At 36.1% G+C, this 16,122-nt stretch overlaps 1 protein-coding gene across 2 annotated transcripts in view; it reads left to right on the forward strand.

The window, feature by feature from the left end:
• Window positions 1–16,122, forward strand: part of LOC126886040 (DALR anticodon-binding domain-containing protein 3) — a 54,748-nt gene that overhangs the window by 9,949 nt on the left and 28,677 nt on the right. For both annotated transcript variants that reach the window (XM_050652882.1, XM_050652881.1), the window contains exon 3: window positions 10,328–10,461. In XM_050652882.1, the coding sequence (XP_050508839.1) occupies window positions 10,328–10,461 (134 nt within the window). The remainder of the gene's footprint in view (window positions 1–10,327; window positions 10,462–16,122) is intronic.

Here is a 16,122-nt window from a genome sequence, read left to right on the forward strand (position 1 = left end):
TATATCCTCAATTCCACACATATTATGATCTTGAGTTCGCATCTAACGTTCGGCTCTGAAGACATTGTTACGAGTTTTGATTTTCTCTCGCTTTCTCTCTATTTACCAAAATTCCTATCAAAGATTCCCTCTTTCTGCGGTATCATTTGACCAATGACACGTTTGTGGCAGTGGATAATATTGCTAATATGTTCATGGAAGCCTTCGATGACTCAGCTCTGGAATCATATGATCTTGAACCAAAAGCATGACTCCAATACGTTGATGATGCTCTGGAAATAAAAGCAGACCTCATTACAGTCCTTGAACCTAATAAAAACATCTCTAAAAAGTTTGGTTGGGTCGCCGACAAGCGGGCTGACGTCGCCATCTTCTTGGTTAATAGGAACCTGTCCATAAGCAAAATCACCAAGAAAGAAAGCTTCATCAAGTTAAAACTCAATGATGTAGCTATTATAGCCTGTTATATCTCACCAAACATCAACATCACACAATACCAAAAGAAGGTCGAAAACATCATAGAGGCGGCAATAACAGAGAAGCATTATATAATTGCTGGCGACATAAACGTTAAGTCCATATGGTGGGGGTCCCCAAGAAATGACGTCAAAGGGAATATATGGAACGAATGGATTGCCTCTACCGATATGGTAGTGATGAATAATGGGAAACACACGTTCGAAAGAGGTGAATCGCGGAACCACATAGATGTTACCCTGGCATCCAAAAACTACGCTAAAAAGATTACGAATTGGGACGTGCTAGATGATAACATCTTTACCTTCCATAAGTACATCTTCTTCGAGATTGGCACAAAGGTAACAAAAAAGAACGGCAGGAAGATACTTGACTTTAACAAAGCAAGATTTGCGGAGTTGATTAGTAATCTACAGGAAGAAACCACTGACTTTCCCACCTTCAGAAATTCCATTACTAGGGCGTACAAATTAAATAGTAGGAGCAAAACCGCCTCATACACCGTACCCTACTGGTGGAATGACGAAATTCAGTCGAAACGGACAGAATGCCTTAGATTCAGACGAATCGCCCAGAGACACAGGACCCAGCAGACAAAAGACGAATATAAATCCGTCAAGAACGAACTAAACAAACTTATAAAGAGCGCAAAGCGCACATGTTGGCAAGACTTGTGCGAGGCACTGGAAAATGACGTATGGGGCGATGCCTATAGAATAGCCACCAAAACGCTGAAGTTCGAGGTCCCATACAATCTGTGCGATGAGAAAAGAAGAGAAATAGCTAACACTCTCTTTCGCAACAAGCCCGGCATTGAACATACGTACAATCCACATATCTGTCCGGAGAAAATAAGTAATGCGGAACTCATCAAAGCAGCAGAGTCCATTAAAGTAGGTAAATCCCCAGGACCCGATCGTGTGCCACCAGAGGTGATAAAACTAATAGTTAAAACACAACCAGACGCTATCAGAGCCATATTGAACCAGCTGCTGACAAAACAAGAGTTTCCTAACCAGCTCAAGCTCGCGAGACTAACTCTAATACTCAAACCCGGTAAAGACCCGGAAGAAACCACCGCCTATAGACCGATATGCCTACTCGACTGCCTAGGAAAGTTGTATGAGAATATTGTTAAAAACCGTCTTGAAAGAGAGCTGAGAGAAAAAGACATCATCTCAACCAGACAGTACGGTTTCAGGAAAGGAAAATCTGCTATAGATGCGGTCAAGCATATTACAGACACTGTGAAGAACACCAGAAAAAGATGGGCCGTTTTAGTAATGTTTGACGTAAAGACCGCCTTTAACTCGGCCAACTGGGCCCATATTATTACTAAATTAGAAACCGCTAAAGTCTCGGGATATCTGATCAATATTATAAAAAGATATTTAAGCGAGAGACATGTATCAGTGGCCAAAAATGTTGAGATGAAACTAACAGCCGGCGTACCGCAAGGCTCTGTACTAGGTCCAACGTTGTGGAATGTCGTGTACAATGGGGTTTTAAATATCGATTACGGTAGAAACAACATGGCAGTAGCCTATGCAGACGACCTTGCTATATTGGTCACCAACGACATGTACTGGGACCTTGTGGAAATCGTAAACGAATGCTGCGAGAAAGTGAACAGGTGGATGGAAAATAATGATCTTGAACTTGCAGGTCACAAGACAGAAGTGGTCATCCTTAAAGCTCCAAGAAATGGGCCGGACTTGACCTTCCAAATAGGTAGTAGCCAACTAGAGCCGACGAACTGTGCGAGGTATTTGGGTATTGACCTGGACAGAGGCCTAAGATACACGAAACACTTATTAAGAGTAGTTAAGAAGGCAGACGAACGGACGGCAGCTATCCAGAGGATAATACCTAACATTGGAGGGCCCAGCAGCAACAAGAGAAGTTTGGGATCTACGAAAAAAGGTCGCCAACAATACATTAAAAAGTAATTAGATGGAATTCCAAGACTAATCGGCTCATAATGCATAAAGTTAAAGTATGCAAATAGAATTTCTTTAGAACCTTTTTGAAAACCAATTGAATGGTTTTAATAATGTAAAACATGACGCGATCTTTTTTCGCGCGATCAATTGCACGCGACCTTATTTCGTCGGCGCTGTTTTTTCGCCGGCGACCTTTTGATACGCGCTCAAATGTGCGCGACATTTTTTCGCTCGACCAATTGTTGGCGACCTTTTTTCGCGACACCAAAAGTTTGTACCTCCAAGTGGTCCAGTCGACCCTTTTATATGGAACCCCCGTCTGGATCAGCGTACTAAAATACCAGAAGTACAAAGATATCATAACAAGAGCCCAAAGGAAGCCTCTTTTAAAAGTGGTGAGCGCGTACCGAACCACTTCTACGTTGGCCTTACAGGTGATAGCGGGGACTCTTCCTATTCACCTGTTAGAAAAAGAGATACAAATGCTGTATGAAGCACACGATGGCCACTTACAACAGGTGAGAAGGACCATACGAGTAAACATGCTAACGGAATGGCAAAGGGAATGGGAGGTACAGACCACGAAGGCTCGCTGGACCAAAACACTGATCCCCGATGTTGTAGCTTGGTACAACTGTAAATTTAAACGGGTAAATTACTACTTTACTCAGTTCCTGACGGGTCATGGATCTTTTAGGTCTTACACATATGGCATCAAAAAAACCAACGATGATATATGCACCACGTGTCACGAGAGGGACGATGCGGAACATTGCATTTTCCGGTGTAATGTTTTTGTCGTAGAACAACAAAGGCAGCAGAATAGGTTTGGCGCTATCTCGCCCTTTCAACATCATGCAGATTGCAATGACCAGCAAAGAGAATTTCGAGTGTATAATCGACCATATAACAAGCATCATGAAAAGAAAGTCTATAATGGAAAGAGTAGAACAAGCTGGGTGAGGGAGTCTACCTCCTTCATAGCGGTCAACTGTAAAAAAAATAAAAAAAAATCTTTATTTCTTTCTTTCTTCTTTATTGTATAAAAATGTATCGAGTTACCTTCTCTTTTTTTCTCAATGTTTCCAAGTTCCTCCGCTTGGGAACTAGATCTTTTCCCTACACGCTCACCGCTATTAGGTAAGTGCTGTAGATATAATAAATAGGTCTAAGGGCACCTTTAATCCGGTCTGCGCGGGGTATCCCCATGTTTCGTTCGCTAATGAACTCGTCCAGGGATACCTCGGGTCGAAGAGGGGGTGGTTTTAGTTGGTAGGTGACCTGGCAGGGATGTCTGAAGGGGGCCCTCTGTCACTTAGTTTTGACACCGTGCCGTCGGCGTATGTCTCTGGTTTGGTTGAATCCAACAGTACTAGGGACACCTTACCTAGTCGATTTACGAATCTTTCCACCTCATTCCAAAAAAAAAAATACTTTGATGATCGTGTAGTCTCATGATCAAACGTCCTTCTTCCATTTCTCGATCATCCGAATATACAACATCTATGTATAAGATTTACAATGGACGTAGAAAATAATCGGCCCCTTTCTTTTTTCTATGGGTTAGTCACTCTAGGACTGACTGGTCGATTGGACTATTAGGTGTACGGAAAACCGATTCAGATAAATCATTAACTACACGCTTTATCAGACCACCATCTAGTCTGAGATACACACCTAAATAAATCTGCCATTAACTCTCAATCCATTGGAATATGTATTTATATTTCTAAACGAGACAACCTCAAAAACTAAGTTTCACATCTTCAAGAGACTCCTATCTCGTACTGGCACCATGTCCACAATCCAAAAGATTTCCAGTAGACATATAAATTCTCCTAAGTGCGTGTAACTCTGATTTTACTATTACATGCATCGCCTTCCTTCCTATTCTTCTTGTGTAATATTTCATCTGTGCAACAAGAGCCCGAATCAAAGAGTACCAAAGATGTATCTGGCCAAGTGCAGCATATTATTCCATATTGTTTGAAAAAACCTATAAAAACTCTACTAGACAAGGCGAAAACGCCGGGTTCGTTGGAAAAAATATTCCCATGAGATTTTTTTGCATAATCACATTTGTAATACACCCTAGAATAAGGTTCAAGAAGTCGCCCACGAGAAAAGTGGTCCAAATTTTTTTTTTGTTTGTTTTTAATCAAATTGCAAAAATTATTATTTTTGGTCTGGACAATTTTTTTTAGATTTTTTAACCATTCTGGACAAAAAAGGTCTCTTGTAATTTTTCTCTAAAGTTGATGGTTTTCGAGTTATAAGCAATTTAAAATTTGAAAAACGCAAAAATGGCCATTTTCAAGACTTAATAACTCGGTTAAAAGTTATTATTATGAAAGTCAGAAAGTGACTAAATCAAAGTTTAAAGCCCCCCTACATGATCCTGAAGAAATTTGTGTCATTAATTTATTACTAAGTTGTTATTTTTAATTATTAACAATAAGCCGTAAGACAGTATTGACGCGACTGTAAATGGGAGTGCGAGTAAAATGCCCCATTGGACTGCCGGAATGGCATCTCTCTCGCACTCACCATAGACGGCCGCCTAATACGTGCTGGCGCTCATTATTATTACTTCAAAATAACAGCCTAGTAATAAAATTATGACAAAAATTTCTTCAGGATCTTGTAGGGGGGGCTTTAAACTTTGATTTAGTCACTTTCTGACTTTCATAATAATAACTTTTATAACTCGAAATTTTTATAACTATAAATTGTTTATAACTCGAAAACGATCAACTTTACAGAAAAATTACAAGAGATCTTTTTTATCCATAATGGTACAAAAAACCTACCAAAAATTTGTACGGGCCAAAAATATTGATTTTTGCAATTTGATTAAAAAAAATTGGACCACTTTTCACGTGGGCGACTTCTTGAACCTTATTATGGGATGTCTCACGAATGTGATTATGCAAAAAAATCTCATGAGAATATTTTTTTCTAACGAACCCGCCGTGTTCGTTTTGTCTATACTACTTAGTGATGTAAGATGAGAATATTCTCGAGAACGAGAATATTCTCGAGAATATTCTCGGCCAGAAAATTCTCAGCGAGAATATTCTCTGGCAGAAAATTATTTTCGAGAATTTTCTATATTGTTTTTGCCAATTCACCTAGTATATTTTTTGCATCCCAAACATCATTATTCTTGAAGCTCAAACACCTACTTGCCGCTCCGCTCATGAAATGCTTTTTCGCTTTCACGCGATTTTAGATCAAATCCCCGAAAATCTGAGTAGCCGGGGCTGGGGAGTCCCATGAACCACTAGCTAAAGTGGTTACAGTGTCAGTATTTATTGTTCTGGTGCTATATTAACGTGCAAATATTTAGAATCATCGAAGTAAAGCATAATTTACTAAAAAACCTAAAACGCTCACTATACCACTCGCGACGTCGATCGAAATTCAGCGAGTACGAGAGTGAAGACAGGTTGTTCATGCGACTTTGCTGCGCCTCGGCCTACTTGCATTCTGTGGCGGTTTTTGAGACCAAGTTAAAGGAACCAAAGTCCTTATCGCCCGGCTTGAATGTGTTCCTCGCGAAATAGAATGAGTGTGTAGTGACGGGTACTTGGGACTTCGGTGAACTTTCCCAAAGTAACTTCGCGAGAGTGTGGTGCTCGCTTTAAAAGGAATATATGGAATTACTGTAAAATTAAAAAGTGCACAAGGTAAAACAAGTACTTTTGCAAATTTTGTGATAATCAAAACTTGAAAAATGCAACAAGAATGACAAAACATTTAGTAAAATGTGTTAAATGTCCAGTGGGAGCGAGACAATTATTTGAAAAGGATCAACAGAAACATTCATCAACTGCTTTTCAGCCAACACCGTTGTTAGGTTCGTCCAATGACGGTAAGCATGCCTTCATCCAGTGCATCGACTGAAAGAAGTTTCAGCACTTACGGTTTTATCCACTCCTCTAAAATAAACCGGCTTACTGGTGAACGGGCTGATAAGGTAACTTTTATTGCTCACAATTTAAAATTGTTCGACGTATACCAATCCATGACTGAGCTGGCGACTAGTGAAAAACAAAATCCCACAACTTCTCATCAGTGCATTGAAATGCATAATGTAGATGACCAGGATGAGCTAATGGTAGAAATATAGGCCTCATCTTTTTCAGATTAGCTCACCACATCCAGTATTTGCTGTTAAGAAAATTTCATTTTTTTTGTCAAAGGACATCGCACACATCTTATGGAAAATATAATGTCACTCAAATTCAATAAAATTTATACGAATAGATTCGTTTTAAATTAACGGTCAAATTTTATCATTGCGCCAACTCTTAATTATGATTAATTACGGCGCAAATTGCAATTAAAGTTTATCAAAATTATATTTTGGGAGTTCATAAAAATGTCAGTTACAATCACTATTACCCAGGATGCTATTCAAAACAGCTTAAACCCAGCGGGTCCTAAAAGCGGATTAGTGAAACTATTTATACTTTCCTACTTCTCACCAAATATTTACTTATTACATAGGCGTTCGTTAAAAATTATTAATGGTGAGTGGTTCGTCTGTTTAAGTGTTGTGGAATACTAATCAATTTTTTATTATTTATGTATGGTAAGTATACATAAAATCTGTAACTAATTTCGATTAAATAATGCATTCATTTCCCCACCACCATTGAGGTAAAATGCAAGGCGCGTTTTTTTTGCATGGTTTCCCCATTAGGCCTAATCCATGTTGTCATTAATTATTAAAAACATATATAAAAAAATTAAAAACCAAGTTGTGGTATTCAAAAAGTCAACAATTACTGATTCAAATGCACGTCTCTATTAGGAGCGTCTAAGACAGAATGTAATAACTGTGTTGATGGATATCTTACATTTGCGTCATGCCTTGCATACCCTAGATACCATAATACACTTGCAACATGAGCACAGCATCCAACAGTTCGTGCACCAGTTTTGCAAGTGCAGTAGTAGCCGTCGATTGGTATATTGTCACCGTCATTTTCTAGATGGAGTGGTTGAAAAGCTATCCATAATTGATGTTTAGTCGCCTGACGAAATCTAGAGTAAACACGAGCTCTAAGAAGACCCTGTTCTTCTAAAAGTGCTTGAAATGTAAAATGTTTAATGTTTTCTCTCTGTAATTTATCTTGAATGTAACTGGGTGCAAGTTTTACTTGGTAGATTCCAATAGTCAAATCTCTAATCTGTTGTAACGACAAAATGGGAAATTCTGGTAAAATAAGTTCATCTAAATTCACCCATGCATCGTCTTGAATACGTTGTAAGTCCAAACGGTCAACTTCAACACAAACTTTTACGACATTTTCATATGCAGCCAATTCTTGCATTGTTTCTGCCAATTCTGCAGTTGCACCTTGCAGTTGAATAGGTGGAAAATATTTATTAATTAAACTGCACCCAATTTTTAAAAACATTCTAATATTAGGCACATGATGGACCGGTATTAATCCACAAAACAATTTAAAAATACTTTTTAAATGTCCATTCCGAGCTTCAACTATCCATCTTGTTTTAGTAATTAATCGCGCTTTATTAGCATCTTCAGTAGACAACTGTCTTTGTCCTCTTGGTAGAAGTGGTGGCATATGACATTCTAGGCCTAAATAATTTAATAAATGAATAGAATCACGATAGCCTCTATCTACAATTACAATATCATTTGGTTGCAGCCAGTTACGCAAGTTATTTACTTTGTCTTGTTCCTCATCTTCAAGGTGATGTTGTAAAATTGCAGCATCGTTATTTCTTGAATCAGAAAAATAGGGGCCTTGTACGTCCAAAATATATCCGTCAGGTCCGACTATTAAAACAGGTTTGATTAAATGATAACCCTTATGTAGACAGTAAGTTTGGCGAAGACTTCGAAAATTAGACGATTTGGGAATTTTGAGATAGGTTCCATCTATGTAAATAATGGCTTGAGGATTGTTAGGATTCGGATTGTACAAAGAGTTAGCAAAATCTGTAACATGGATTCTAATAAATTCTTGGCGACCAATTGCTTCTAAACCCAGATTTTCTCTAACAAATCGTTGACAACGACTTGTACGTACTGCAGTTATTGTCAGACTAACGTTGGATCTGCTAGAATATGAGCACAAAATTTTTAATAAATCGTCACTTAAATTGTATTTTAATTTCATAAGAAATGTAATTAAATCCTTTTTAGTAATAACTCTTAGTTCTATCATAAACTACGACCTCATCGCAATAAGTATAAAGATCTTGAAAATTATTTTTGCTCAAGTTTGTCAATGCTTTGAAGTCGTCCTCTTGAATACCCGTGTCTGTCTCGAAACGATTAGTAGTATTTTCAATTGCTGTCAGACGTAGCGCTTGAAACCACTCCTCTGAAACTTCTTTCGGACTTAAGTTAACATTACGCATATTACCACGCAAATTCTCTATTATATTATGATCTAACATACTGTCATCATTTATGTGATCACTGCAACATAAAGCACCCTTTCCTACAAAAATCTCTCGTTTCATGTAGATATCTACTCTAGCTTCTAATGACAAACGTTCAAGATTTCTAGCTCTATTACATACAAAACATAAATTATTTCTTTGTAATACACACTTGAATCTACAAGCATTCACATTATCATCATTACCTTGTTCAATTTCTTCAATGATGTATCTGTAGCAGTTTATGTGAATCACAATTCCAATATCAAAATTGGCTTCCGGTAGATTGTTGTTCATGCGGCGACCCAATGCAATCTCCTGAAATCTTGGTGGAAGATTATCTAAGTTCCCAACTCGACGAAAACCTCTAGCACGAACTCGAACATCACAAATATAACACTGCATTTTCACTAATTAAAATAGTTAATAGTAGAACAACAGTTCGACAAAAACTAACCATTTGGCGGAACGTAACGACCCTTTATAATAATTACTAGTTTACAATAATTACCAGATAAAGTTGACTAGTGACAAAAACTTTTGATTCTTTCTAAAGCAAACGATTTGCCTAATTTTCTTTTAATTGATCGATAATGTTAAAACACAGTAGAATGCAGTTTAATTCGTAATTCAATAGTGTTAATTAAATAAAATTCTGTTAAATTCTCATTAGTGCGTTAAATACCCTTGTTTTACGGTGCGTCACTGGAAGTGCGTTGTCATTTATGATTTACAAGGTAAGAGGCTTAATAATCTTAGAAGATTTATGAAGTCCCGATAATTTGGCTATCTTAAAATATTTTTTCTCTCTCTAACTTATGTACCAACCCATTTGATTTCAGATTAATTTACATCAATTCCTGCTCTTATTACTGAAAATTCAGAGTTGGCGCAATGATAATAAGTGACCGTTACATTGAAACGAATCTATTCATGTAAGTTTTATTGAATTTGAGTGACATTATATTTTCCATAAGATGTGTGCGATGTCCTTTGTTTTTGTGTCAAAATTTTGTTTTCTGTTGTTTTTGTATTTTCTTATAAAAGAATACTGTTTTATATAAAGAACACTGTTGTTTCGTCTCATAATTTTGTATATAATTTAATGATTTTTAATACCCTATTTCATCTTTAACAATATCCATAAGCGCGTCATAAGGCTCATTCTCAGAAAATTCTCCATATCGAGAATATTCTCCTATTTTTCATTCTCGAGAATTTTCCAACACTAATACTACTATTCTAGAAAAGCTGGTGAATTCTTACACGGTGTCCCATTCTTGAAGATTGGAGATCGTACTAGCTATATCTAATATTTTTTTTGGTCAGATCTAAATTCAGCTTTGGATATTTGTTGAGATAAACCTCTGGATAAATATATGTAATGTGATCTTAACACAAACTTTATTAAATAAGTTTGTAAATCTATATTTTTTAATAATTTTTTATTTATTTTTTAAATAGTTTTTCGATTGTTCTAGGTGCTTCGTTTATATTTTACAATTGTGCTAGATTATCTGCTTTATTTAAAGAATTTGAAAAAAGGGTTATGTCAGAAGAATATCCAAGATTGCCAGATATTGACGAAATAGATTTTCATCTCATTGATCAACCAGTAAGTGAAATTTAATAAAAATTAATAACTAAGAGAGTGGTATTAATTTTAACTATGAATATATAGTAGAACCCCGAAAATCCGAACTAATTGGGGGGACAGGCTGTTCGGATTCCGAAAAGTTCGGATTATCCGAAAGTTAGCCTAACTAGTAATTCAAAGCTTTCATTGTCGTTGATTTTGAGTAGCAAAACGTTCACGCAAGAGTGTGGACAATATTTTTGGACTCAAGTTGACTACGAGAGAGCCGAAGCAAGTTAATGTTTAACCTTTATAAGTACTGTTATATTTCTATTTGATATGAAAATTAAATTTTGATAATTATAAACAAAATTCACTTTAATATAAAATATTTTTAATTTTCTCAACCTCGGGCATATAAATTTAGAACAACCTGTATACAACAAATTGTTATATTTAATTTTAAGAAGTGATTAGAATAAGCGTACGAAACTCGGAACAATGTGCTTAGATAAACAAAGTGAATGACGCGTACCATTATCGTTCTTCTCGGAAGGTCGATCATTAGCCTATGCTAAATAAAACTCAGTGAAATAGATGATAGTTCATTATCGTTTTTCGCGGAAGGTTTCGATCATTAGCCTATGCTAAATAAGACTCATTTGAAAGAGAGAATAGGTCATTAAAATTTGTAAATAGTTAGAAAGTATTTTAGAATGGGAATTAAATATTTTCTTTTGAAATCCATTAAGCATATTTAGAAAGATTAAAAATTGGTTTTGAGGAATATTACGAATGAGAGTTGGTGGTGGAAGATTGATTTGTGAATCTGGAAGGGATATTTAGAAAGTAGGGGAATGGATGAGAAAGTGAGATCAGAATGTTTTGAGCTGTCGAGAAGTGAAGTCGAGTAGTAGACGGTAGTGTACGGAGAGTGAGAAAGCCGGTAGTTCCGTGAGTGTGGAGTATCTATCGTGGAACGAGAAGTAGGCCAGGTCGAGAGTAAAAGAACCTCCTTGAGCCAAGAGTGTCCCGGTAGCTGATAGCAGTTTCGAAAAAGGTAGAACACAGCATCACGACCGAAGCAGGAACGAGAGCTATTCGAGCTAGTTTTTCAAAGGAGTACATTACTGGAAGCCAGGACGAGGTTTGATCGCAGCCAAGGATAGAAGGAACGGGTTTTGTGTGAGGACATTTTCAGTTCACCAGGAAAAGGTCAGTCTCATTTGTTTGGACATGAATGTATGGGTTTTTCGTATTAAATTCCACATAAAAATTGAATAACATAATCAATAATATCAGAAAAGCTTCATTAAACTTAAATAGAGTTGTTGCTAATAACTCCTAATAGTTAAATGTTAATAAAAACTTTCAATTGAAAACCAAAAGGAAATAAGATTCCCATTTGTAAATGTTATGTTTAAGAATAATAAGAAATAGCAAATATTAAGCATTGATTGCCTTTTAAATAAAATAAAAAATATTTTGATTATAATTGTAACCCATATGTGTATTTTTTTTACTCTTTTCTTTTCTATCCCGATTAGGAACCATTAAGAAATATTTGAAGCCACGAAAGTAAGTAATTAATTTATAATTCGCCCTGAGATTGAAAACATATTGATATGTGATCTGGTTAATTAATTAGATTAGTATTAATACATTGATTAAATTAAGTGACATATAAGAATATTATCTCATATCAATAATCAAGATCTCATCAACTGTCGTCCAACGTGGAAAGCATTGTAAAGTATTTCTAGTGGAAAATTTGAAGGATAGAAAGAGTAAAGCCGGTATTTGAAAATTTATATGCCTGTGGTAAAAAGTGAGATACTTACATTTGATAACATAAAATTTTAGATCTCTTTAGGTACAAATTTTACATAACTGATTTAATATTTTATTTTACGATATTTACATTTGATATATTTATTGACAATTTATAATATTTGGGTGAGAAAAAGTCGTCTTGGTAACATACTAGTAAAATTTCATATTTGGCGGGGACAGTACTTCTTGAAAACAAATGTCTGTGACAAGAAGCCAAAGCAAAGACAACAAAAAACAAAAAGAACATTCAAATCAAGAGAATAATTCAGACCAAGAAGATATTTTAGACAAGACAATCATGGCATCAGAACAGCAAGAATTATCAGGAATAGATAAATTATTACAAATGATGCAACTCCAGTCACAAAGAATGGAACAGAAAATGGATGAAACACAACAAAAACTGGATGACAATCAAAGAGAAACAAAACAAACAATGGAGAAAAATCAGGAAGAAACATCAAAGAAAATGGATAAAGTGGATCAAAAAATGGAGGAAACACAACGAAAAATGGATGAAACACAACAAAAATTGGATCAAAAAATGGATGAAACAAAAAGAATAATGCAAGAAAATCAGAAGGAAACAAAACAAGCCATAGAAGAGAACAACAAGAAAATGGAGGAACGCATAGAAAAGTATGAAATGAAAATTCAAGATAAAATAAAGGAGTTAACGGATGGCCAGAAAAAGGAACTAGAAAATTTGGAAAATAAGTTGGAAAATGCTATTCAAGTAGACAGAGAAGAAGTGGAAAAAAGAATCACAGAAATAGAAAAACAAGTCACCGAAAACCGGACGCAACAAAATGTCGGAGAAAGAAGAGAAATGGTTATACATAGCACAGATGACGTGAAGATAAGGTTTGGCGGGGATGTAAGAAGATTACACCCAGTGCCGTTCATAAATAGCCTGAAAAAGAAAATACAACACATCGGAAATTTCGATACAGCAAAAGAAACTATCAGAAACCATCTCAAATATGAAGCAAGCCTATGGTTCGATAGTAAAGAAGAAGAATTCGGCAATTGGCAACAATTTGAACAAAAATTTTTGAATTATTTCTGGGGAAAGGTCCAACAATTGGAAATTAACAAGGAATTGCAAAATGGGAAATACAATGATAGGATGGGTGTATCAGAAAGGACATATGCTTTGCAAATTTACAATAATGCAAAACATTTACAATATAATTACTCATCGGAACAATTAGTCGAACTGATTGCAAGACATTTCGAGGAAACGCTGGAAGACCATATCACATTGCAAAATTACAAAGACATAGATAGTTTATGCCAATTCCTACAAATAAGAGAATCACGTCTAAGAGAAAGAAAATCAAGAAGGTCGCGAGAAGATTACAGGCCCCGAGAAACACAAGATTACAGAGATAGAAATCAAAATAGGAGGGACTATACAAGACGAGATTTTAATCCCAGAAGGGAAAACGAAAATAGAGACAACGGAAGAGGAAATTATGAACAAAGAAATAGGCAATGGAATGAGGACAGAAATCGAGAATACCAGAATAGAAACACCACACGCTCAAATCAAGAAAACAGAAATAATGGTAGACAAAATGAACAGGTATATCGAGAAAACCGAAACAGATCCGAAAGACCTAGAGGAAAGAGAGAAAAGAAGAGCGGAAATAGAAAATGACATATATTTTAAGAGAATAGACGGAAAGGAACTATATTTAGTGACACAGACATTGGCCGAAAAGATAATAAAGAAATTACATGAGGACAATGGGCATATCGGTAGCAGAAAAGTTTGGCTCGTTTTTAGGGAAAATTACATCAGCCGACAGGATTACCGCATTGCAAAGGAAATTACCCAGAAGTGCGATGTATGTCAAAAATATAAGAGTCGGAATTTCAAAAACGAAAATGTTGCCAAAAATATTGAAGCCCGAAACAAACTAGACATTGTAGCAATAGATATGTTAAGCGATCTAATTATGACCACTAAAAGGAACAAACATATTCTGGTAATGGTGGATGTGTTTTCAAAATACGTAAAATTATATAGTTGCCGCACCACAAAGGGGCAGGAAATATTAAGAAAAATCGACAATTTTATAGCCATAGTAGGAACACCAAAAAAGATTCTACTGGACAATGCAACGTATTTCCGAAATGATCGTTTCAAGGGACAACTTCGAGAACGAGGAATAGAGACAAATTTAGTCAGCATCAGGCATCCACAGAGTAATCCTTCGGAACGATTCATACAGGAAGTGACGAAATTTCTTCGCATTGCAACAGATGGTCAACATCGCCACTGGGACAGGAAAATGGCGGAAATAGAAAGGTATCTAAATACAATTCCGAGCACAGTAACAAAAGAGACCCCAGAATACATCATGAAGGGTGTATTGCCGATAAGGCCATGGGAAGATCAAGAGCCAAAAGAATATCAACAGGTGTTTGAAACCGTACAGAGAAGATTACGGCGAAGCAACGAAAAATATATCCAAAGACAGGAAAACAATAGAAAAAGAAGACCAGTGACTTTCCAAAAGGGTGAAAAAGTACTCGTGAGGGCATTACGAGTATCAAATCTTCCTGGGGGCATTTGCGCAAAGTTGATGCCTGTTTTCGAAGGCCCGTACATCGTGAATAATGAAAATGGGATAAATAGTTATGAGTTGAGGCACAGGAACTCGGAAAAGATCCGAGGAATTTATAATATTCACGATGTATACAAATATCACGAATAAAAGACAGAATTACATGAAGTAGATAGTAAGTTAGGATATAAGACGTAGATTAAAGTAAGGAAATATACAGGGAGTTGGTTTTGCCTCGAGAAAATTTATTTAAAAATGCAGATAAATTTTATCGAATACAAGGCGGGGATTTGTTATATTTCTATTTGATATGAAAATTAAATTTTGATAATTATAAACAAAATTCACTTTAATATAAAATATTTTTAATTTTCTCAACCTCGGGCATATAAATTTAGAACAACCTGTATACAACAAATTGTTATATTTAATTTTAAGAAGTGATTAGAATAAGCGTACGAAACTCGGAACAATGTGCTTAGATAAACAAAGTGAATGACGCGTACCATTATCGTTCTTCTCGGAAGGTCGATCATTAGCCTATGCTAAATAAAACTCAGTGAAATAGATGATAGTTCATTATCGTTTTTCGCGGAAGGTTTCGATCATTAGCCTATGCTAAATAAGACTCATTTGAAAGAGAGAATAGGTCATTAAAATTTGTAAATAGTTAGAAAGTATTTTAGAATGGGAATTAAATATTTTCTTTTGAAATCCATTAAGCATATTTAGAAAGATTAAAAATTGGTTTTGAGGAATATTACGAATGAGAGTTGGTGGTGGAAGATTGATTTGTGAATCTGGAAGGGATATTTAGAAAGTAGGGGAATGGATGAGAAAGTGAGATCAGAATGTTTTGAGCTGTCGAGAAGTGAAGTCGAGTAGTAGACGGTAGTGTACGGAGAGTGAGAAAGCCGGTAGTTCCGTGAGTGTGGAGTATCTATCGTGGAACGAGAAGTAGGCCAGGTCGAGAGTAAAAGAACCTCCTTGAGCCAAGAGTGTCCCGGTAGCTGATAGCAGTTTCGAAAAAGGTAGAACACAGCATCACGACCGAAGCAGGAACGAGAGCTATTCGAGCTAGTTTTTCAAAGGAGTACATTACTGGAAGCCAGGACGAGGTTTGATCGCAGCCAAGGATAGAAGGAACGGGTTTTGTGTGAGGACATTTTCAGTTCACCAGGAAAAGGTCAGTCTCATTTGTTTGGACATGAATGTATGGGTTTTTCGTATTAAATTCCACATAAAAATTGAATAACATAATCAATAATATCAGAAAAGCTTCATTAAACTT

The sequence above is a fragment of the Diabrotica virgifera genome, chromosome 6, assembly GCF_917563875.1.
Source record: "Diabrotica virgifera virgifera chromosome 6, PGI_DIABVI_V3a".
Lineage (NCBI taxonomy): Eukaryota > Metazoa > Arthropoda > Insecta > Coleoptera > Chrysomelidae > Diabrotica > Diabrotica virgifera.